The 26,396-nt window shown below is 45.4% G+C and overlaps 1 protein-coding gene across 1 annotated transcript; it reads left to right on the top strand.

Annotated features, from left to right (window-relative positions):
* The first annotated feature begins 595 nt into the window (after positions 1–595).
* Positions 596–17,035, top strand: MSL2 (MSL complex subunit 2). Its single transcript, XM_083178448.1, has 2 exons — positions 596–1,503; positions 10,507–17,035. Exons 1-2 carry the CDS (start codon positions 1,362–1,364, stop codon positions 12,117–12,119), a joined length of 1,755 nt encoding a protein of 584 aa, XP_083034574.1. The 5' UTR covers positions 596–1,361; the 3' UTR covers positions 12,120–17,035.
* Positions 17,036–26,396: the final 9,361 nt, after the last annotated feature.

Genomic DNA, 26,396 nt, shown 5'->3' with positions numbered 1-26,396 from the left:
CGCCTGCACATGCGCAGATACCCGCCTGCGCCTGCGCACAACATCGGTACTGCGTGCGAATGCACGCAGTACCGAACGGATCTGAATCAGGCCCTGAGTTCAGTGCTGTAACTGCAATTAAAAGAAAGAATAACAAGGCTGCTGCTGCTAGGGATGGCCATCGGTGCAGATGCCATCGATGGTTGGCATTGGTGGCGATTCGGCACCCAGCCATCGATCAATGTTTTACTCGGTTATGTATGTTTTTATTTGTTCAGCTCATTGTTTAAAAAAAAAAAAAAATTGCACTAAATGATTGTAAAACAAATTTATGCTTCATTATTATAAAATCACCCCTTCTTTCAAAGTGAACCGCCGCCCTGCCTAAAAGATACGGATCTTTTCGCTGACCGATCCGCCAGATCCCAGCTCTCATTAGCGACCCGTTTTGCCCATCTCTACTTGCAACAGCAACAGCAACAGCAGCAGCACAGGAGTGATACGCTATGACTCCGCCCCTTCCCTTATCTCTACCTCCCTCAACGCGCGCGCTCGACCCCTCCCTCTCTCGCTGTCGCTCGCGTCAGAGGCGCGCGCTGGGGGAGGGGTGTGTGCAGATTCGGGCACGCGCCGGCCGCCTGATCCCGCTTCCCGCCACTGGGCGCTCGACTAGCGCGAGATCCACAGCACCACCACCCGGACCGGAGAGAACGCGAGAGAAGGAGGCTGGGCGCGTGCGCGACTCCTGCAACCAACCAGCGACCCCTCCCCCCCCTCCGCCCCACTCAACAACCGGCGCCCCTCCCGCCAACCCCGGAGGCACCGCGGGAGGCGGGCACTTCCCGTGCACTAGGCCCGTGTAAACCGCAAAGGCCCAGGGAAAAGCGTCACACCGGAGCTGTGCCGGACTCCTGTTCCCTGCTGCTGCAGCCCGGGGCCGCCCCCTGTCATCCGCTCAGCACCCGGCGCAGGGGGAGAAGAAGGAGGAGGCCGGAGCCACGGAGCAAAACACCCCGAGGCCTAACTGGACCGCGGCCTAGATTACACGTCCTGCCCGGAAGGGCGCTCCGAGTCCCCGTATAGCCATGGCCGTGACCGCCGGAGAGGGAATGTGAGCACCCCGGTCCCGGAGGATGAGGACCCCGCAGGCCCGGCTCTAGGCTGTCCCGGGTCTGTGCATGAGCAGCCGGGCATTGGAGGAGCCCCCGCCGCACGCCATGACCCGGGGGTAAGGGCCGGGGGGACATGTGAGCCGCCGAGCCCCCCTCCCAGGTACCCCGGACTGCTCGCTGTGAGAGAGGGGGGGGAGGGCGGCCTGCAGGATTCCCGCCCGGTCTGCTCTGCCGTTCCGTGCACGCCGCCCGCAGGGTCTGCAGTCTGCAATGAACCCGGCCAATGCCACCACTCTGTACATCTCCGCGTCCCGCCTGGTGCTGAACTACCACTCCGGGGACCCGCAGGCCTACGCCGACATCTGCAGGATGCTGCCCTTCTTCCGGCAGGCCCTGACCTGCTGTGTCTGCGGTGAGAACCCGATGGGAATGACATGAAGCTTGCGCGGGGCTTCTCTTCTCCCCCACCTTTGTTCAGGTCATGCATACATGCAGCCGTTCAGGATTTCCCCGTGTGCGCTGCAGGTTGCGGCTGGTAGTGTTTGCGGGTCAGACGTTTCCTGTAGTAGCTGTGCAAAGTGCACTCCCCATGCAGCGTCAGTACCTGGTGGGAGCAGCAAGGTCTGGGCATAAGGATAGAGTGGGGACCCCTGCTAACCCAGAGGGAGAGGCAATGCCAGCACTGGGGTACACAATGGAGAACACGAGGCTGCTCTTACTGACAGTACTGGGGTACACTGTGGGGAACACGAGGCTGCTGTTACTGACAGCACTGGGGTACACTATGGAGAACACGAGGCTGCTGTTACTGACAGCACTGGGGTACACTATGGAGAACACGAGGCTGCTCTTACTGACAGTACTGGGGTACACTATGGAGAACACGAGGCTGCTCTTACTGACAGTACTGGGGTACACTATGGAGAACACGAGGCTGCTCTTACTGACAGTACTGGGGTACACTGTGGGGAACATGAGGCTGCTGTTACTGACAGCACTGGGGTACGCTGTGGGGAACACGAGGCTGCTGTTACTGACAGCACTGGGGTACGCTGTGGGGAACACGAGGCTGCTGTTACTGACAGCACTGGGGTACGCTGTGGGGAACACGAGGCTGCTGTTACTGACAGCACTGGGGTACACTATGGAGAACACGAGGCTGCTGTTACTGACAGCACTGGGGTACACTATGGAGAACACAAGGCTGCTATTACTGACAGCACTGGGGAACACGAGGCTGCTGTTACTGACAGCACTGGGGTACGCTGTGGGGAACACGAGGCTGCTGTTACTGACAGCACTGGGGTACGCTGTGGGGAACACGAGGCTGCTGTTACTGATAGCACTGGGGTACGCTGTGGGGAACACGAGGCTGCTGTTACTGACAGCACTGGGGTACGCTGTGGGGAACATGAGGCTGCTTTTACTGACAGCACTGGGGTACACTGTGGGGAACATGAGGCTGCTTTTACTGACAGCACTGGGGTACACTGTGGGGAACATGAGGCTGCTGTTACTGACAGCACTGGGGTACACTGGGGAACACAAGGCTGCTGTTACTGACAGCACTGTTGTACACTGTGGGGAACTCGAGGCTGCTGTTACTGACAGCACTGGGGAACACGAGGCTGCTGTTACTGACAGCACTGGGGTACACTGTGGGGAGCACGAGGCTGCTGTTACTGACAGCACTGGGGTACACTGTGGGGAACACGAGGCTGCTGTTACTGACAGCACTGGGGTACACTGTGGGGAACACGAGGCTGCTGTTACTGACAGCACTGGGGTACACTGTGGGGAACACGAGGCTGCTGTTACTGACAGCACTGGGGTACACTGGGGAACACGAGGCTGCTGTTACTGACAGCACTGGGGTACACTGTGGGGAACACGAGGCTGCTGTTACTGACAGCACTGGGGTACAATGTGGGGAACACGAGGCTGCTGTTACTGACAGCACTGGGGTACACTGTGGGGAACACGAGGCTGCTGTTACTGACAGCACTGGGGTACACTGTGGGGAACACGAGGCTGCTGTTACTGACAACACTGGGGTACACTGTGGGGAACACGAGGCTTCTGTTACTGACAGCACTGGGGTACACTGGCGAACATGAAGCTGCTGTTACTGACAGCACTGGGGTACACTGGAGAACACGAAGCTGCTGTTACTGACAGCACTGGGGTACACTGTGGAGAACATGAAGCTGCTGTTACTGACAGCACTGGGGTACACTGTGGGGAACATGAGGCTGCTGTTACTGACAGCACTGGGGTACACTGTGGAGAACATGAAGCTGCTGTTACTGACAGCACTGGGGTACGCTGTGGGGAACACGAGGCTGCTGTTACTGACAGCACTGGGGTACACTGTGGGGAACACGAGGCTTCTGTTACTGACAGCACTGGGGAACACGAGGCTTCTGTTACTGACAGCACTTGGGGTACACTGTGGGGAACACGAGGCTGCTGTTACTGACAGCACTGGGGTACACTGTGGGGAACACGAGGCTTCTGTTACTGACAGCACTGGGGTACACTGTGGGGAACATGAGGCTGCTGTTACTGACAGCATTGGGGTACAATGTGGGGAACATGAGGCTGCTGTTACTGACAGCACTGGGGTACACTGTGGGGAACATGAGGCTGCTTTTACTGACAGCACTGGGGTACACTGTGGGGAACATGAAGCTGCTGTTACTGACAGCACTGGAGTACACTGTGGGGAACATGAGGCTGCTGTTACTGACAAAACTGGGGTACAATGTGGGGAACATGAGGCTGTTATTGACAGCACTGGGGTACGCTGTGGGGAACATGAGGCTGCTTTTACTGACAGCACTGGGGTACGCTGTGGGGAACACGAGGCTACTGTTACTGACAGCACTGGGGTACACTGGAGAATATGAGGCTGCTGTTACTGACCACTTGAGTATACTGTGGATATACCCCACTGCACATATAGCCATGATTATGCTGTCTACTACTGTTGGCAATTATTCAATGGTAACATTGCCAAAACACATGGATTGGTTTCCTACATACTGGTGGTGTATCTCTGTAGTTTTTGTTTGCATCATATTTTATACAGAAAGCTCATGTGATATCACTTATTCATCCTGCATCTAATCATTCAGCAACTCCTTCCTTGTTGCTCTGGTTATGCTTTGCAAGCAGCCCTATACACTGTACCTGGAGCAGCTGGTGCTATCGGCGGTAATGACAGTCCGGCACACCAGATGCTAAATGCAGCATCAGTAATGACTGCACAACAAATGCAGCAGTGCAATAAGCTTGTGCTGTGCATGGCTCACTGCTATTTGTTGACACTCTGAGACATGTCCTGAGGGAGTGATCACATGAACCACGCTTCACACTGCCGCCACATGCTTTCTCTGTAGTGTAGGGCGGCAGTGCTTTCTTCTAGCTAGCAGTCAGTAGGGAAACGGGAGCAATATGCAAGCTCACAAAGCCATATTGCACTGCATGTGGGACAGATTTGAAATGTACAGAGGTTTATAGCAGGAAAGGGTGTGTACTAACTTTATTCTAACTTTCAGTGTAAAAACAAAACAAAGCTGTCTGTTGTTGCTAATGTATGTGTGAAAGCTGTCAGCTTTTCCTGAATGCATTCAGGTAGATTGCTTAGAAACTAAGCACAGATTGCTCTGTGGGTACATCCAATGGTCCCTCTTATCGCCATAGCCGGCAGAGATAGACAGCGCTTGCATTGTCTATCCTGCTTGGATCAGTGTTTTGCCTATAACCAAAACCCTGCCCAACATACACCCACGATGTGTGCTGAGCGATGTATCATGTCTGTGCAGCGATGTGTGCTGAGCGATGTATCATGTCTGTGCAGCGATGTGTGCTGAGCGATGTATCACGTCTGTGCAGCGATGTGTGCTGAGCGATCGCTTAGCACGGTATATGGGTCTTTACAGTATTTGGCATAGTCTGGGTTTTCTCTCTTTATAAAGATTCCTGGTCTGTGAAAGGGTTTATTCAATTCATGTATTATGACAGAAGTTTACTTTTTAGATGGAAATATTCCACAGAATATTCTGTATTATAGAAGTGGTTCCCAAACTGTGTGCTGTGGCTCCCTGGGGTGTCTCGGGACACTTGTAGGGGTGCCAAGGGATGGTGTTCCAGGACCTGTTCAAATAATTCATGGTCAATGTAATAGACGAAACCGGTTCTTGCGGCTTCCAGTCATAAAATATGTGGAGAAACAGAAGTAAATACTGTTCCTCAAGCTGTGTACACACGGAGCAATATGATCGCTGGCAATATATTTCTCAGCAATCATACTGCTCAGTGTACTGTCTTCACACACTGCCAGGAGGCGTGCTCCTCTGTCCAGGGACCATCAGGGGGCTAAAATCGGGAGCACGCACCCGGCAATTTATCGCCAGTGCACACTCCAATCACTGGCAATATGACCGCTCAGCTAGTCACCGCTCACCCGGTCAGTATTCAACAGATTCCCCCTCGCTCCATTTTTGGAGTGAGGGGGAATCCGCGTATGCAGCTGCAGAAACAGTGAAACTCGTGGCCCTGTATTAGCCGCGAGCCTCGCTATTTGGGAGAATCCTTGCTGTCCGCTGACAGCGAGTATTCCCTCAGAAGATTGAATAGAGTCAGCGGCCGGCGCGCGGGTTAAACAGCGAGTATCTTATTTTTTTTTTTCTGCGATCCCCACTGTTTAACCCCCTTGCTGGCCACATTGAATACGGGCCTTTGTAATGTTTATAAGCCTATCCTAAGCATTTTTAAATTGCTCTACTGTCTTGGGGGAAAATTTACTTAAGCTTCTAAAAATTAAGAGATGATGTTGCCTCTTGCAACCAATCAGATTCTATCATTTTCTAGGATTAAATAGAGAAATGATGCCCGCACTCTGGTTGCTATGGGCAACATCACCTTTTTTCATTTTTAGACCCTTTAGTAAGTGTGCCCCTCTACCACCTCTTCGCTGTAAGAATATTTCTTGTGATAGTTGGTAACTTCCCTTGTTGACAATGATTTCTCATTCACTGTACTTATATTGGGTAATCTCCATTCTTTGTATAGCTGCACATGAGCTTCCTTGCGCTGATGGACACCCCTGTGCAACTGTTCTCTCTTGCAACCCTTTCCTCTGCAGATTGCCCAAGCCAGGGATGGGGAACCTTTGGCCCTCCAGCTGTTGCTGAACTATACATCCCAGCATGCACTGCTACAGTTTTGCTCTTTGTTCATGCTAAATCTGTAGTGTGTGGTTCAACAACAGCTGGAGGGCCGAAGGTTCCCCATCCCTGACCTAAGCACTGAGCACCTTCTTACTACAGCCACTCTCCACCCTATGACTGGCCATTGTCAGCCACTCCTCTGTGTTGTCCGTGCAATGTGTGTGTGAAGTATAGGGAAAGTGGTATCGCTGACCGCTACAAGCCAGCCTAGCAGTTTCTTCAGTGCTGTGAGACAGATAACATTACATTACATGGTTTGTGTATTACCATCCGCAACTTTCAGTAGACAGTAATGAAAAAGGGAGCTTTTGTTTGTAATTTATTATAAAATATATATATATAATTATGTATAGGCTGGACTGAACATTTTACAGCTACAACAGTGTTAAGGGTCTTGTTTTGCACATAGGACATTGGACTGCAGAGAAGAACCACTTGGCTTTTGTAGTCTGCCCATGCGCGAACACACTCACTTAAGGTGCTTGCACACATGGAGATCTGTGAAGCATTTTGAGCAATGCTAGAGCACTCAGAACAGTCAGCAAGATCGCCCAGCAGACAGCCGTGTGTTAGCGCTGTATGCCTGAGTGATCTGTCAGGGCCAGTGTTCTCCTGTGCCTGGCGATATTACTAGATTTGTCCAGCATGCTGGATATTAATCGCTGGGATAATCGTGACGTGTGAGGACACGCATTGCTATTGCCCCTACACATGGTGTGATGTAAAGGAATTTTCTAAGCGATCTAGTTAGATCACTTAGAAAATGCCCTGAAATTGCCCTGTGTTGGTCCCATTAAACACTAGGGATAATTTTTGTAGGGGACCAGTTAGTATATTGGCTAGTGGGAGGATACCAGCATACCCGGACCTTGGATGCTTTCTGCGTGGTATTGTAGGTCTGGCTATGCATTTGAATCTCCTCCGTAGAGATAGTTGCATATCTATATTACTATTGTAGTGTGTGAGCGAGTGTGACATGCACATAACTCTATGTACAATGTTTGGGTGCGTAATCTTAGGCCATGTAAACATACTCTGTGTATTAATATAGAGTGCGCTCACCTGGCTTCTTCATAGTGCAAACAACCTAACGTTTATTACTTACAAGGGCACGGCACATATTCTAGTTGCTTTGGACACAAAAAGAGGGAACTGTTCCTCTATTCTGCTTATGTGTTTCTGGAATTATAGCTGCTGTATGACTAATCCTATATAGTTAGTATGACTTTCCCTTCTGCATTAAAGCATGCCGGTCCTGTACACAGACTTTCTGACATGCATTTGCTTATCCTCCCTCTCTACAGTATAACAGGGCTCAGGGTAGATCTAGATATTGCTGTAATTTCCTGTAACGGTACAGCCTGGTGGGTGTGGCTGTGTCCGATGGTAGATGATTGGTGAGAGCTGGGTAAACATTGCTGACTTGATACACTAGTTAATTCACAGACACAACAATGTCTGCGCAGCCATGCATGTTTGCTCTGAGCCAGCATATCAGCTCCTGAGTGCTGCGGGAAAGGAGAAAGTGACGTAACAGGAATGTTTCACGTTATTGGGTTGTTGCCTAATTCACTGCTCTTGCAACTCTCTCCTTATAATGGGAATAAAATACGGTTTAATAATCTATACACACACATCTTTAAAATGTGTTCAGGCTAATATGTGTCAGTTGTATCTCCTAGTAGTGTTTGTTTCTGAAAATGTTCCTTGAATTTTGGGTTTTAGATTGTTGGATACACACGATTGCTGAGTTTAATCAACACTATAGGGGCCATTCAATTGTTTAGGCACGTGTCACTAGAGTGCTCCTGCTGGCAGCAGTTTCACTGTTCTGCTAATTAGGCATAAGTGCAGCAGGTGCCGACATTTCTGCTTGCTGCAAAGTTTTCCATGTAGGCACCTAGTGTTCACTCTAGCACCCGCCATCTTTGAGATCCCATACAGTTCCTCTTCCCTGCCTGGGGTGTCGCTGTCTGCTGTAGTGCTTCTAGCACAGTGTGGTCTGTATATCAGCACTGATATACAAACCAGACCTGTGCTAGAAACACCACAGCAGACAGCGACACCCCAGGCAGGGAAGAGGAACTGCATGGGTTTTCAAAGATGGCGGGTGCTAGAAAAAACGTTACTTGTTTCCTAGCACGGCGCCCGTTTTTACTACGTACGCAAACGTATTGAAATCGCATTGCATGCCATTATTGTATGGCATGTGATGAGATGCAATTTTACCGGTTATAATGGCATTTAATGTACTATACCAATAAATGTCACATCATCCCGAAGCGCGGCAAGTGAGCCCCATGAGGGGCGGCGAAACACGTCTGGCCGACCTTTTCATACCCTCTCTATCCACCTCGGCGTGGAGTTGATTATATATAGTGTGGCGAGCGTAGCGTGAAACCGAGCCCGAAGCGTGGCCGCTTATTATGTTACATGTATTACGTGTGCGCTCGCCACACTATATAAAATCAACTCCACGCCGACGTGGATAGTGGGGGTATGAAAAGGTCAGCCGGATGCGTTCCTCGGTTCCTCACGGGGCTCGCTGCACTTGCCACGTCTGGATGACGTGGACAGTGGGGGGGTCCTAAATAAATGACATTATGTCATTTAATTGTATAGCACATTAAATGCCATTATTATATGTCAAATTGGAATCGATATCTGATCGCATGCCATACAATAATGGCATGCGATGCGATTTCACTACCCTGAATAGCCCACTACGCAAATGCTGTAGTGGGCGCCGTGCTAGGAAACAAGTACCGAATAAACACCAAAATGTCACTTTTGGCATTGCGAGCAGAACTTTATTCAAGTTGTGCTTGACTTGCGAGTAATGGGTGCCCTACTGGAGCAACAATTTAATTTCTCCTTTGCGCGCCCAACAAAACAATTGAATCATCCCTTTATAGGGCATTTTCATTAAGCCAAGGGATAGTTCTAGCTTTAACACTAGGATCTATTTTGAATTTAGTCTGAAGGCTGCAGGTATTGGAGAGATTGCAAGGTAAAATCACTGCATAACGTAATTGAATAAGTCCGAGCTGACAATTGGCCTTGGTGTAAACCCAGCAGCCATTGGATATACCCCTGTAATACAGCAAAGCAAATTACCAGGTCAAACATTTCTAATCTGTAATTTTCTGATCAGCACTGGTCCTAAATGTGTGAAATATTCAACCCGTGTCAAAATTCCCAGGTCTTTAACCCTGGTATTTACCAATTCGACCTGGACTTTCACGCAGAAGAAATACCCAAGTTGATCTGCAAATAACAGGTAGAAATGTTTGACCCGGTAATTTTGCTTTTCTGTCTGGATGGTGGCACGCACAGCCTGGGACTGGCAAAATAACAACCCAGCACTCAAATGTCCAGTAAAAGCCAGGATTAGGGGGCTGTTCTGTCTGAAAGTGGTGTAAGGTACAAACTTCCTTTCTTAAGAGATGACTGCTTCATTTGCCCAATGATAACCAATCTCATTGCCAAGCGTAATTTACCCCTTTTACTGGGGAAATCTGTGCTGGTTCTGTGCAGCACAGTGATATCCATATTGCTGGTGCAGAGAGTGGTTGCATAATGTTACTAGATGTAATCCTATACAGGGTCAGAGTTCTGGTGCGGTCTAGTTTGTTGGCAAAACATGTGATTTCAAAGCTGAACTTGTTTTGAAAAGTAAAACCTATTTACATTTCATGTGCAAAGAGGAGCAACATGTTCACAGGAACAATGCCTAAAATTATCTTCAGTATTGGCCTTGCACTTCTGAGAATTGTAAAAAAAAAAAAAAACCTCTGGTGCTGACACATTTGAGGTGTGTGAATGGGCAGATAATGGGGTGATGCCAAATCCTCACAATATACTGCGGATGTGCTTGTGCCGGCATCTATAATGGCACATTGCTCTGAAATTGAATCCCCCCCCCCCAATTGCTGGTCATTTATGGACTCTATCTCTTATAGAGTAAACTTTAGAGCTGTAATTGTGACTTATTACCTTTGCGCTGCTGACTCATTTGCCGGCTGATCTGCTCACAGCCTGTGTAGGTATGCATAGATTCGGCCTGCTGCAATTACGTATAATTGAATCCAGCCTTTACAATACTGAAGTGTTCCACCTAAATGCAGTCCTTAGCACAGTATTATAACAGTTTTTTTTCTTACTCTTTTATTTGCATTCAGGGAATTTGCTTGAAGACCCTCTTGCTCCAATCAACTCGACATGTCAGCATTATGTTTGCAAGCTGTGCATAGGCAAGAAGATGATGCTGAAGCCTTCCTGCAGCTGGTGTAAAGACTGTACCCAGTTTGAGGAGAACAAGCAGTTGGACATCCTGGTGAGCTGCTACAAAAAACTATGCGAGTACATCACACACACCCCCCTGGCACAGGACTTACTGAATACTGTGGAGTGCTCTGCTGACATTTTGGCATTTCTTCCTGAGGAAACTATGGAGGAATCTACACCTGAGGAAGAACATGGAAACACGTCTGAGCCCCCCTCACCACTGTGTCCTTCTCATTCCCCGTTACCCTGCAATTCAGAACTGGTTACAGAGTCTGAGGCAAACCTCTGCCACATCTCCCAAGATACACCCGATCTAGAATCTGAGTGCACGGTTGCTAATGGTTTGCCCAACTGCAACGGCCTATCGGAAAGTGAACTCACTGTAAATATCCCTTCCCCTCAGAGTCCCCGAACCATTGACCTTTGTTGCACAGCTGTTGATATTAAAACCGAAGACTTATCCGAGAGTTTGGAAACGGTCTGTGACCCAGTTTCCACTAGTGAGTTGTGCGCTGCTGGACTTGATATATGCGGCTACGCTGATGACCTCAAAAGCAGCGACCCATTGATGCTTAGTGTAGAGGAAGTCCTCCAGAGTTTAGATACGGTTTCTGGTTCAGAAGTTACAGATTGTGACCTACAGCATAGTCTGGACACCGCCGTGTCGAATGGAACTTTTTTGGATCTTTGCCCACAGCCCGTTACACACACTGTTCTATTGTCTGACAACCATGTTCCACCACTTGGGATGTCCTGTACAGCCACAACCCTAAAAATGGTGAAGACAAACCGCAAGCGTTCACGCTCCGAAAGCGACAGTGAGAAAGTTCTACCACTCCCCATCTCCAGCATCATCCTTGGGCCGGCACTAGGGTCCCAGACTTCTTTTCTACTGACACGGGAGAATAGAAACTTTTTGCAGCCTATAGTGGCTGTTCCCAACGGGGGCAGCTCCTCCAATATCAGCAAGACCATTCTTCTATCAAACAAAGCCTTGAAGAAGAATCCAGAGCATATGCATAAGAAGACGCATCCAAAATCCAAACCACCATTGCTAAAAACAAAGGACAAGGTAAAGGAGAAGATACCCAGCAATAATGTGGTACCTGGAAGCCCAACAAAAACTGTATATAAGAAGCCACCTGAAAAGAAAGGTTGCAAGTGTGGACGTGCTACGCAAAATCCAAGTGTTCTTACGTGTCGAGGACAGCGCTGTCCTTGTTACTCCAATCGGAAAGCTTGTCTAGACTGTATTTGCCGTGGCTGCCAAAACTCTTACATGGCAAACGGAGAGAAGAAGTTAGAGGCGTTTGCAGTGCCAGAGAAGGCTCTAGAGCAAACACGGCTTACTTTGGGCATTAATTTGACAAGCATTGCCGTGCGCAGTGCCAGCACAAGCGCCGGTGTCATTAATGTTGCGGGGTCTCCCGTGGCAACGTTTTTAGCTGCCAGTCCTCACGACGACAAAAGCCTAGATGAAGCTATAGACTTGAGATTTGACTGTTAATTTGGGCCAGTGATTTTCTGGCTGTTGGAAGGCGCGGAAATGATTGGTTGCAGTTTTATGGCAGCTATGGTTTTGTTTGGTTAACTTGCCGGAGCTTTTGCATATAGATCACTTGTATCAAGTGTGTTCATTGTTAAGTTATGTGTTCATGTTTGTGGGGGGTTGGGCAGGGTTTGGGAGGTGTCGGGATGTTATGATGGGGACAAGTTTGGTTGTATGAGACATTGTAACCTAGGCCTCTCTGTATGAGTTTTGGAGAGAAGACTTATTGATGCACCTGATTTATACACAACGATCTTTGGCAAGAAAGAGTGACCACACAACAACCACTTGTATCTTGGTGTATGTTTTTAACCATTGTCCTATATGTCTGTGAGGGTGGCTTTCTAAACTCCTTACCAATTACATCCTGTAGAAAGCAAGTACAAATTCCACATTAGTTTATTACTGAAAATTGTTACGATGCACATTTAGGATTAGCCAACACTCGCCTCGAAATTCACATCTTTGTCTGATTTTTGCCTGCTGCATTCCAAAGAAGTTACCAACTTTCATGTCCGAGTTTATATTAGTATTTATTCTATGTCTCGTCCTGGTGGGAAACACACAGCGCCGTGATTTGTGACCCGTAGACTTTAAAAAGAAAAAAAACCCAAACTTTTCCTATTTTATATAAGGCAGCAGCTGACGTAGCGCTAGTCTACAGTGAAAATATAGTGGCGGTTTCAGTTTCTACTTCACATAAATGGAAATTGATAAGCATGCCCATTGTTAAAGGGAATGAGGTCTCCCAGCACTGTATAGTTCCCAGAAGTGTGGGTTGGGTATGACAATGATCTAAATGTTTGTCTTCACCCCGTATTCGTAAATCTTATAGTTGGTCAGCTAATCCCTGGAAAACCCTTCATCAGGGGTTAGAAGCCGTCCTCCAGCTGCAACTACACATCCCAGCACGCCCTGCCACAGTCTTGCTAGTAGGCCATGCTAAAAGTGTTGCAGGGCATGCTGGGAAATGTAGTTTAACAGCAGCTGGAGGGCAGCTTATTGCCCACCCCTGCTTTAAAGCCTACCAAAACAACTGAGCTATGTGGAGTTGATGTGTTGGGTGCATTAATTTGGTTGGTTGTCAGCAGCATACCAGATTACATAATGCTCCTATGTTATCACAAGTATGTTGTTAGGTCATTTTATTTCATGATATATTTGCCACGGAGCAGTTTTTCAAAGCTGCCGTGTACTTGGTGGTTTTACCTATTGCATTTAAAGCGGCAATGATATTAAACCTAAATCAAGTCTGGTATTATTACCCTTTGAAATCCAGCATCCAAAACCACAGTAGATGCAGTGGCTTTGAAATGTGCTGCACATGAAATGTACCACCGGGAGGAAAAGAAAAGGAAGCATTAGGGCCATGTAGTGCTCATTCTAGCACCCGCTGTCTGCTGTGGTGCTTCTAGCACAGCTCTGGTTTGCATATCAGTGCTGATATACAGACCACACTGTGCAAGAAGCACTACAGAAGACAGCGACACTCCAGGCAGGGAACAGGAACTGCATGGGTTTTCATAGATGGTGGGTGCTAGAATGAACGCTAGCCATGTATCCAATGAGAGGCTGTAACGTCATCTATGGTACATTCTTATCTGATTGATAAACAAATGTGTTCAGATGTGTCCAATTGATCACTGATCGTACTATCGCTGCCCTGACTCTGGGTTGCATCAGTATTTGAAGAGTAGCTATATCTATGGCTACAATCCCTGCTCGCCTGCCTCTACAATCACCTAAAGTATTACACTGATCAATAGCACACAGTAAAATAGTCCATTAATTGTCTCATAGCATTGGACGATGTTGTGAACCGTTTAAGACCTGTTCTTAATCTACAAGATTCATTAAAAAGAAAGGATCACATCATTTTTGACTCCTTTTATATAACATTTGTACACTATCACTAGTTTCCTGTGTGTAGTTATTAACTGTTCTTTCCTCTCACATCATTTTTTTTTTTTTACATCCTGTTTTTGGTGAGTAGGTAGATGGCTGATGGTACTTGTTCTTTAGGTATCTGTAAAACTTGGTCACCAGTCGGCAACAGTTCTCATTAGTTCTATATAAAATGGAAGAGGAGCCTAAATACATTGTGCACATTTCTACATAATATATTTCATCCCCTCCAAACCTTATGGTGTTGCTTCCACCTATTATAAACTCCCATACAATATTTCTTTGGCCCAGTTACTGCTATACAATGCACTGCACTGCGCCTTAGGTCTTTGCGCCAAATATCTCACAGGGTTACCAAAAGCTTGGAGCAGAATGCTGTGCAAGTCTTCACTTCCTGGACTGTAGGTGGCAGCACACAGCATTTGTGACTAGTCTTTGTCTTCAGTGTCTGTACTGTACAGACCAAATTGCTGTGTGCACTCTTTGGTTGGGATACTATACCCCAGTCCATAATGTACAGCCAGACACCGTGCAGTGAGTAATCCAGTAAAGAAATGGATCTTGCGGCCAAAAATGCATCACCACTGACTTTAGTTACATGTTAAATACATATTTGTTACAGCGATGGCTATGGAAATATGTTAACACAGGATTACGCACTCACTCCTACTACAGCACTAACAATGAAATCGGTTTAGCGCCACTAACAGACTGGCTGCTGTACCATTGTGCTAGCTGTGAATTCTTCCAACTACTTCAAATAACTAGGGGTAGATTTTATTAACGTTTCTAAAAATAGTGGTATTGCCCATAGTAACCAGTTTGTCATTTTCTAGGATCTAGCTAGATCTGGTTGCTATGAACAACAACATTTTTAGAGGATTAGTAAATATAACTCTGTATGAATCCCTTCCTAACAGTGCATTTTTTCCAGTGCATGTCTATTTCATTGCTGGCAGACCCATTTTAAATTAGCTGCAGTTGAAGCGAATTTGTTATACTGAGTACATCTGGAAAACATGCACTGTTGGGAGAACTTGAGGACCCAGTTTGAGTAACAACATCTTGGGTGACAAAACATTCTCCAACTGGCATTCTGAATAGGCATTTAGGGCAGTTTTTCCTTAGATTTCAATAGCAGCCCTCCAATTCTGGCATTTCGGGATCAGAGAGCGCATGCACATTTGGTCCTTCACTGCCAGGCAGCACTGATCTCCAGCAGCTGTGCGGCTTTGTATTGAGATGTTAGATGTCGCGCTGCACAGGTGATTCCAGGAATGAGTGTTTTATTCCCAAATTCCAGGATTGGGGGAAAAAAAAGGCCCGGTATTGGCCTCCCCAATAATACTAAAATATCAGAATATTGATATCTAGGTCTCACACCGCAGGAGTCTGGATTGAGCCCCTATTATTCTGCTTGATAGGCCCCCTGCCCATGTGAAGTTTGTTCTGGTCTCAGCAATGCACTTTAATCTGTATGAGCAGGATTTACATGAATGTGCTTTTATAGGTTGGATGTCTGGTATGTGGCAGAAACGACATTCAAGCTCCGCCACGGAGCTGTATACAGTTGGCATTAGAATATGCCTTCATGGTATGGATTGAGCATCCCTTTCTTTTTATTTCCCAGCAGGAAATGACTCTAAAAGATATGAGAAGTGTTCGTGTCATATGTAATGTATATTATGTTGCTACATTTCAGAGATCTTCATTTGTTGGCCATTCTGATGCTGTATAATGTTCATTCTAGCACCAGCACCTTTCAACACCCGTCCAGCTCCTCTTACTGCCTAGGGTGTCGCTCTCTGCTGTGGTGTATCTCAGCACTGAGATACAGACCAGAGTGTGCTAGATACACCACAGCAGTGTGTGAGACACCCTGGGCAGGAAAAAGGAACTGCATGGGTTTTGAAAAGTGCAGGTTCTAGAATAAACATCTATAAGCTTATTTAAAGCACCACGTAGTGCATTTTCAGCCCAGCAGGAGAGATTGGACTTGGTTATAACCCAACCAAGCACAGTCTTTCCATCATGGCTGTTTACCCATCCTAGGGTAGGATCCACACTTGGCATAAGGAGTAGTGCCTCAGTCTGTCGCACCATTTCAGTCCTGTTCTGTGCTATGTACCCCGGCGTCCTCTGTGAGATTGTTATATATCATTTCCAATATGTACGTGTGTAGAGAAAGGTCAAGGCAAAAGCCATAGGAAGTTGTTATAGATCTGTTCTGTAATCACCCCACCCTGCCCCACATCCTTTTTTTTGCAAGAAGAGTTTAAACTATTTTTGATATTGATCATAAACGGTGGAAAATAATGTTATTATCTTGGCACCTATGTTTGTTTAATTATTAAATATGAGGTTCTGTGATGTCTTATTAAAACCAAATTGTATTTCGTTATGTTTTGTGCTGTGGTTTTCTGAGTTGACCAAAAACCTTTCCCCCATTATTTATATTTCGAGGCCGTTATTTGTCTGTGATTGCATACATGTCAAACTACAGTGGTTGTGGGAGCACAAATGGGCTGTGTGTGTGTGAGAGAACCTACCATGGTCAGTCTGTGCCATCCTCACACTTCTGTGTCCGCTAGATGCTCCTGGGGAAGGGAGGGAACGTAGAGCACTTAAATATATTTCCCCTGTATTATTTTCCCTAATAATTTGCACTTGAGAAATGCACATTTTTTTTTTTTTTTACTTTCAGTGACTCCCCTGATAAGGTGTTACACATCCCCCACTGGTAAATACTGTCCTACCGGTACCAGCCCACTCCATGGGTACAACCAAGTGGTGAATATCCTGGTGATAAATACAGAGTATAGTTATCACACGTGGGGAAAGGCTGTGGATTGCAGTCCTGATTAGATGTTGCAAGGTTTTTTTTTCTTTCCAATGCTCTTATTCACTGCCACCTTATAAAACATGTATTGAAATGTAAATTTTATCAATAAATATTAGTTTTCTAATGACGTGGTGCCACTTGTAGTGTAACGCACTCTATTGCAGAAGGACGCTGGAGAATATTAGTCCCTACATCTGAACTTTTTCTAATGTCCTGAAATCTGTGTGTAGCAGGCTAATTGGCAAATGCCATGACATCTGTTATTTTGGAGGACGGGGGCTGAATGCAAAATGTGGGGCGGAGTCTGCGCGGGATAACAGACAAATTCTATGTTTTTTTTCTTCTGGAAGTTACAAGGCATAACCATGTGGTTGGGGAGAATGGGCCCAATACTACAGTATGTGCCCTGAAACGTTTTGGTTTTTACAACATCAAGTTGTGACCACAGTTCGATGGCACACGAGAAACCGTTATTGGTTTGGGCGCTGAAGCATTCCCATGAGTGATGGATACTAAGCACCATGAGCAAATGAATTACCCTTCCATACTGTAGCTACATAAACTGTATTTTGTTAAACAACCTTTTATTTTAGGAACCGTAGTGAAGCCCTGAGCCCCACCACTATGAAGGGCCGCTGGTTGGGTATAATACAGATGTCCTCATACATCCATTGCTAGCAGTTGTGCTAAACAGCCCTTCTCAGCGGTTTTCCCTTGTGGACCCGGGTCAGTGGCCGTGTAAAAGGTGTCAACCCATGTCAATTTACACGGGACTTCTACCCAACTCCTGACCAGGGTGGAACAGGGACGGGACCTGGGTAGTGGTCAGTGTAAACGGGTATGCCGGGTTGTCTGATCCGGCTTCCATTTACAGCAATGCCCAAACTCCAGAGCTTACCTTGGTGCTGGGCTTGCCCCCAGCGTGACTATCAGCGGTCCCGGCGCTTGTAAACTGTGCAAATACCAGATCCGACCTGGCTGTTCCAAATACCGGGTTGGATCTGGAATTTTGGTGTAAAAGGGATGTAAGGGGAAAGATTGTTAGCTTTAAGCGGTTTTCCTTTGATCAATCACGGATCATTTAAGAATAACCTGTTGTATATGCAACATACAGATTTTGCATTGGTAAAATGATAATCCTTGTATCCATTGTATGAACTGCTCTATAGTATGAAAGATTATTATGTGATCAGTGTAAAAGTATACCGCTGATGAAAACCTAAATATACACTATAACTCCTGTTAAAAACACATACACAGTGTTATATTTTAATACTGTCCATTATTAAGGACAATGTATAAATAGATTTATAATCAAGGGATTGATTTCTGAATTAACTATTTGACATTCATTCTGTCTGGCAATAGTGCTGTGGCGAGCCATAATTAGTGTGTCTATATCTGTGCTGGTAGCGTAATGCCCTCGCTTCAGAAGTGTCCTGTATATAGATTTCTACTAAAGCGGCAAAGTACACCCACACACACAGGGTGTGGGCTATTCCCAGTCACCCTGTGCTGAGCTCAGTAATACCCCTTTCAGACAGAAAATCTCGGAAAATACATGCCATTTCAAATGCAGTGTCATTTTGCCGGGAGCAGCCTGACCCCCCTTCACACAGAAGAACAAATTACCGGGTTGAAAATTTCTACCCGGTAATTTGCTGAATAACACGGGTATTTCTTCTGTGTGAAAGGGTCAACACGGGTCATAAATCCCGTGTCCTCTTCCTTGGTCAATTCCAGGGTCGGGGACACTGGATTTACGACATGGGTGTGCCCTTTCACACAGAAAAAGGACCCGTGTTATTCACGAAATTACCGGGTAGAACTGCTTCACCCGGTAATTTCGTTTTCTGTCTGAAAGGGGTATAATAGATGCTATTTTGAACATATGCCATTAATCCCGCAGTGCTATACAGAAATGATTGTCCTTCACATTAGTGGAGCTTACAGTTTAAATTGCTTAACACAAATACATACTAGTGCATTTTAGTGAGCAGCCAAATAATCTACCTGTAATCTACTCACACAAACATAAGAGTACATACAATCTACACACACAGCCCTGTTTGGGAATCAAACTCCTGACCTCAGTGCTGTGTTCCAGTAATGTTATCCATTTGCAACTCCATTTGTCTCCAGAGATGTTACATGCCTAATAGCCGGTATCTGCTGTTTACTTTGTAATTGGAGAACTTTTTAGGCACATACCAATGTATTAGAAAATTGCTTCAATTAAAAAAAAAAAAAAAAACTGGATGCCCATCTGATCCACTTAGGTTCTTCATGTGCCATCTTTGTAATGAAATACCCCCATTTCCAGGGATTATCAACTTTTTGTTGCAATTTATGTAGGAAAGCGCAGACTGTTCCTTTCTGCATTTAAACCGAGATGTGCTCCAGAATACTGTGGTCGGTAACTTTAATTGGAAAGGCTCCCCAAATATTATTGTAAGTGACTTTTGTGTTCTGTCCTTCTGTAAAAGGGCTCCCATCTTTTCACAGAAATACCTTAGGTCATGCTAGGATTTTCTGTAGATTCATAGGGGGAAATTAACTTATACCCCGTTCTCACTGCCGCAAAAACCCGGGTATTTGCCAGGGCGAGCAGTAATTTCCCATGTTGCGTCTCTGTGTGAAAGGGTATTTGTGAAATTCCCGGGTGTTATGCCCTGGGAATTACACACAGGTTTTTTTCAGGGTTTTTCCTGGGTAATACACGGGTGTGTGGCAGTGTGAACAGGTTAGACCCGGGTTTTTCTCACAAAAAGCAAAAAAACAAGTTTATTGCATTGCTCAAAGCTGCTTTTTAAACAGCCAATCAAAGATACTTTTTCAACATCCAATCAAAGCTGCTCTTAGATGCCACACACTTGTTGGCAGGCAGACCAGGGGAAGCGGTGTGAACGGGGCAGACACAGGAATTTCCCGGGTCTAAGGTGCAGTATGAATGGGGTCTGTAGAGCTGAGATTCTCTATGCCCCGCCATAAAATCGGGAACAAAAACCCGGGATTTTGTAGATAATGGGTGGAATTAAAAATGTTCCCCTAGCTGCCACCAGATGGTGCTGAACATAACAAAATATTTGCTTTGTTTGGGCACAAATGTAGCTAATGACACATTTCAGCTCACAACCTCCTGAGGTGGCAGCTGCAAGGTGTAATAGCCCCATGGTTTGGGCATTCAAATGGGAACAGGAGTACTTACCCAAGGAGGGAGAACAACTGAATTTCTCTTTCTTCAATGAACGTCCATTATTTTTGGGCACCCACCAAACATCTGAATTTCCCCCATACCTGGTTATTGTAGTGAATGATAAATTGGTTGTTGCAATTGGTTCTTTATTATGTTTATATTTGAGTTGATCTTTTCTGCAGTGTTGTGTTCTATTCAAAGCTATCATATCTTGCCTCTTATAGTCCCATTCCAGAATGGGATTATTGTCACTCTCCTATTGGGTATGAAAAGGTTTGAATCAACACTTGTTGCCATGGATACACCAGAGTATCTATTTAAAATGTGTAACACAAGTAAAAATGATGATGTTATTAGGTCTATGTTCTTGATGAGCTTGGTTGTGGTGTGCGAAGATTTGCTGCTTGTATGTATATTGCTGTGGTCCGTACTATCTCTGACATCACATGGCGCTGGGCTTTAATCTTCCTTCTGTGGTACATTCTTTAGAAGTTTGTTCGTATTCAAAAGCCAGATGATTGTCTTTGGACCGGTTTGAAGTTCGTGATCCGAACACAACTGGTCTTCCCAGGGAAAATCACCTGCAATATATTCATCACACCCGCTTCTCTGGTAACTCCCGAGGAGTGGAGTTGGCTACCACTGATTTAAGTGATATTAAACACACAACATACATTCCAAACTCATTTGCTATTCTATACCTCTATAATCTACCTCTCTGTATTGAAGAAAAAAGTGATTTCGTGATTTTCTGACTTTATCACTTGCCAGGCCAAATGGAAACAGGGCTGGACAAGGAAAACGCTGGGTGTTACTGCAGGCGGGCCAATGCCTGCCAGGCGCCTCACTTCACAGGACGTCAGCGCTTGCTCCCTCTTCGGCGGATACTGAAGGAAATAAGTCAGTTGAAATTTGTGGGCCATACAATGATTTCTCCTGCTAGCAGATGCATACGAGGATAGGGCATTTGGTGGTAAGCCGCTTCAGCGCTCAGTAAGAAATGATATTGTTAACAATTTCCCTCAAATTCCCTGCCCCTACAGAATAAACAATATAGAGCGTACACACTGAATGATTTTTATGAAAAATATCTTCAGCATTGAGGTGCATATTGTTCATACACACTGAACGATATGCACCTTGTAAAAAATGACATAGGACAAATTGAACTGCATGTAGAAGAGAACGGAGGTATCGAACGACCCACAAGAACATGCTTTTTTATTGGTCAAACTTGCCGGACGATATTGTTATAATGTATATCGTCTGCCTTTATTGCAGAGTGTGGGGCTTAGGACCTGGAGTAACAGGGATACTGAGGCGTACCAGTGGATGTGGTGCTCATGTGGCATGCTGTTAATCCCGGCACTATGCAGGCAGTTGGAGCTTGTTGCTACACATGGGGTAGTGTGGAGTCACCAGCACAGGAAGCATTGAAGTCCCCAGTGCAGGCATTACCAACCATGGTCCTCAAGGCACACCAACAGTGCAGGTTTTAGTGATTATCCAGGCTTGAGAACAGGTGAATTAATTAGTACCTCAATGATTCTGATGAAACCACCTGTGCTGAAGCCTGGATATCACTAAAACCTGCACTGTTGGTGTGCCTTGAGGACTGTGGTTGGGAATGCCTGCCCCAGTGCTGAGACTAGTGTTACAGAAGTATACAGTGGCATTATTTTTTCATCCTATGCAACCATCTGACTTGAGTTCCTTGTTGCTCTGTTACATTGATTACTTGTCTTCAAGTCGTCTGAAATATTGACTCCTTTTCTTCCTCTGTAGTCTGCATTATAGCGCCCCTTGATACTATATTTAGCCTTTGGGTTTTAGAGACTCAAGTGCACGATTTTCATTTTTTTTTACATAAAACTCCTAGTAGCCATATTCTTGCACATTCCACTTGTGTACCTAGTTCCTCATTCATTTGTGTCCAGCTTGTTGCATACTTTTGTGTCATCTGCAAAAAGTCATACTTTCCCTTTAATACCAATTGCATTGTCACCAACAATATTAAAATACACTAGACTAAGGGGATTATTCTGGTTCACTAGCAAAGGCACAATCACTCTCTAATGGACAAAACCATAGGCCCTGCAGGTGGGGCTGATGTAACATGTGCAGAGAGAGTTAGATTTGGGTGTTTCAATGTTTCTGTGCAGGGTAAATACTGGCTGCTTTGTTTTTACACTGCTAAATAGATATCAGTTTAAAGTTCAAACCCCACCCAAATCTAACTCTCTGTACATGTGTTACATCAGCCCCACCTGCAGTGGATATGGTTTTGTCCATAAGAGAGTGATCGTGCCTTTGTGAGTGAACTAGAATAACCCCCTAAGTACAGATCCATGGTGTACTCTACTGGTAGCCTCCCCCCCCTGTGAATATATTAAATTTACTACAACTGTTTCCTATCCTGCAACCAAGATCTTATCCATTCAATGGTCATATAATACAATCCCAAGCTTTCCAGCTTGTTTAGTGGTCTGCAATGGAAGACCATGTCAAAAAGCTTAACTGAATCTTGTAAAAGCTATATCTACAGCCCCCCTTGATCTAGTACTTTAGTCACCCAATCAATAAGATTTGTTTGGCAGGATCTTCCCAGTAAATCCATGCTGTTTGGGTGTCCTGTATTGTGATGGATTTTATTTTAATAGTGTTTCCATTATTTCTCCACTACTCATGTAAGGCTTACTGGTCAGTTGTAGTTACTTGCCTCCACTTTTGTGCAGTGGGATAACAATCACTCTCTTGTAGTACTGTGGAAGTACTCCTGTAGCTAAGGACTGGTTGAATAATTAGTTAGGGTGTTCGTCTATGACTTGGTGGTGGGGGGGTGGTGGATGCCAGCTTCTGTGCACTCCTATGTCCATAGCTAAGAAGAAATTTAGTAATTCAATCTGCAGAGAATATAATTTCATTCAGTAGAATTTAGTAGTATGGACACATAACCAAACAATTCTGCTAAAACCTGATGCTTTGATAGTGGACACTGGATGAGGAGCAAATGCCAAAATACTGGTCATGCCATTAGTCATATGTACTGGCTGTAATACATCATTCCTTGTGCAAATCAACTGTTTTAAAGACTGCTTATTACCATGCATCAGGGATATACAATGTAACCCTCCAGCTGCTGTGGAACTACACCATTCTTACCTCCCCCGAAATTTGGGCAAGTGTCCTGCATGCTCCCAGACCTCTCACATACCCACTTAGCCATTCACATACAGAGCACTTTTGACTATAGAACCACTAGCAGAAGAGCACACTGTATCCTGTAATTGCAGCACAGCATTACAATCTTATAACATGATGTGGAATGCTGACCGTGCATTTCATGTATCTATTAACATAAAAAGCAACCGGCGTAGATGTGACTGGCTGGCGGGAGCTGGGCACTCATCTGGCCCAGAGGTTTTTCTGCCCTGCTGAGATTGCATTATATGGGAACCTTATGTTACAGAAGCATACCGTATTTACCTAGTGCTCATTCAGCTATAGCAAATGGAAAACAAGGTGAAATTATTATGACGCTGGCAATGATTACCTGGCAACCAGCTATTTACAGCTAAAAATCCTCTCATACCAGTAAGTGCACATTGCAGCATTATATAACTCATTAAATAACACTGGCTCAGTAGCCAACGGTCCTATTTAAATCTACATCTTATCTTTGCCAGAGGGCAAACTGATCATTCATTACCAGCAACATAAAGCATAAAAGAAGGAAGGCAAGATCACAGATAGACCATATATTGTCACGGTCTTCCTAGGGAATGTCCCACTGAAGGTTCCTCATTTGGAAAGCAAAATAAAATGAGTTGGTGCAATGGAATACAGACAGGAGGTTGATGGTGGTGGGAATACAGACACTGGCATCCCAATGGAGGGAATCCCAACAGGGCTCTAATAAGCATACTTACCTTCTCAATACACACTGCCCGATCCGTTGTAACTGAGCTGGCAATTACCAATGGCTCGTGCTGCGAGACGGTGGATCGCCTGTACACATAGTGTTGCACAGCCGATACGATATGTCTGACCAATGCAGTTCACAGGCATAACGCTCACCAATCATTAAGCTATAAATCTTCCGATCAAATGAGTCTGTATTACAGTTGGTATTCTGACTGCCGCCAACAGGGAGGGTTACCACCTTGCCCTCTTAAGTTCTACTACACACAAGATTTACCTACCATGTTATTAATGTCAGCATTTGTATATTAGAATAAAAATTCCAAACAGAAAACATTAATGTGTACACACAATGGCTGGGATATAACAGGGCAAAATAATTGCACGAAGTCGGACATGATAGATCGGGCAATATAAAAGCGTGCAGCATTAACGTTCCAAAAACAAATTGGATCTGACAGTTTGCACATACATCTGCAATTACGCCCACAATATCCGCATGCTGCAGCTATATCTGCGTACCAAATTATGGGGAAGATGTATTAAGCCTGGTGAAGAGATAAAGTAGAAGGTGATAACGCATCAGCCAATCAGCTTTGTTTGAAAAATGACAGTTGAAAGTTGATTGGCTGATGCATCATATCTATTCACCAGGCTTAATACATCTGCTCCAAACTTACAGTGTTTGGCAGGAAAACACTAACATAACATTTCCTTTGCCGAATCGCCCAGTGTGTGCACCCCTTTAGAAATTCTTAATACCTGCTCAAGCTGAATTTCAGCATAACAAGATTGTTTTAGTTAATGAGATTTATGGGAAATAGGTACTGCATTGGTTTGTTGGTCACCAAGATTTGCTGATACGAGCTTGCTCAGACGGACAACTTTATCAGTAGAGTGATTGCAACTCAACCTGGAATCACAATAAATGAGAGCGTAGCAACTGTTTCCATCTTGGTAAGACTTATAGAAATAGATACAATATGAAAGGATTCAATGGGCCTGATTCAAACCTTTCACAATCCCCTCACCATCAAGTGCAGACTTACTCAGCGCTGTGATCACCATGGGTAGATGGAGGCTGCTGCTGACATCAGCTGCCCTCCCTCCCTCCCCACGGCCGTGCCAGTCTGCATTTTTAGTCAACACTCACAGAAATCACAGGGGTACAGCCTACAAGCGTCCCCAAGCAGTCATTCACCTTGTGAACAGACAGCAAAGGCTATCCATCACTGCCTTTGTTCACATGGATGGCTCCACAGCAGAACGAGCGCACGGGTCTGAATTTGTACAGAAGTCTGAGACAATGTTTGCAATGTGCCATGATAAATGTAGTTGACTGGTATAGGACACTTCTCATTGTGGGGTAGATTGATGAAGCAGTGATAAGGGAGAAGTGATAAAGTGCCTGGTACTTTATCATGGCCTATCAGCTCCTAACTGTCCCTTTTTAAGCCCAGTCTGTAACTTGTCAGGAGCTGATTGATTGGTGATAAGACACTTTATCACTGCTCCTCCCTTATCCCTGCTTCATACATCTACCCCGCATGTGTGTACTGAGTACAGGGCTTATATACCACATCAGACATGACAGATGCCCAGCTCCCTTTGTGTATTGTGCCTGGAAAAAAAAGGGTAAGGCTGCAGTGCAACATAGAATCTGACTACATCTAGTGAAGATGGGATGTCGCCCCCTGGCAACCAATCTGAATATATCTATTATCTTCTAGAAGGTGCTAATTAAAACAGAGGTAGAATCTGATTGGTTGCTTTGCAACATCCGATCTTCACTAGAACTCCCATTTTAATAATACTACATATAGTCTGCCCATGTACGCACACCACTTACACACAAGGGTTATTTGTAGTCAGGAGACAATTAACCTACCAGTATATTTGGGAAACCGGAGTACCTGGAGAAAACCCACGCAAGCAAGGAGATACTATACAAACTCCACACAGATAGAGCCATGGTGGGAATCCAACCCATGACCTCAGTGCTGCAAGGCAACATAGGGTCACAGCTGAGGCATTACCGACTGAATTAATAAAATGCTATTAATAGATGCAGTGACCCTACACCATACAACATAGTAACCAATGAGACATTTGCTTTCATTTTCGAACATCATTTTGAACAACATTAGTGAATGACACTTCATTTCTCATATCCGCATGGGTGATATTTCTGTAAAACATTTCTTCAATGCATTTTCATTGTATGTGTGAGCCACAGGTGGTGGTTTAGCGAGTGAAAATCACACTGCTCATTTGGAAGTACAGATTAACAAAATCATTAACTGCGCTTAATAATTGGAATTATCCAATGCCTGTGAGGATAAGACAAGCCTCAAGCGGTGCTAACCAGGCA

This window comes from Crinia signifera, chromosome 3 (assembly GCF_055691185.1).
Source record: "Crinia signifera chromosome 3, ASM5569118v1, whole genome shotgun sequence".
In the NCBI taxonomy this organism is placed as follows: domain Eukaryota; kingdom Metazoa; phylum Chordata; class Amphibia; order Anura; family Myobatrachidae; genus Crinia; species Crinia signifera.
This window is presented reverse-complemented; position numbering and strand designations above follow the sequence as displayed.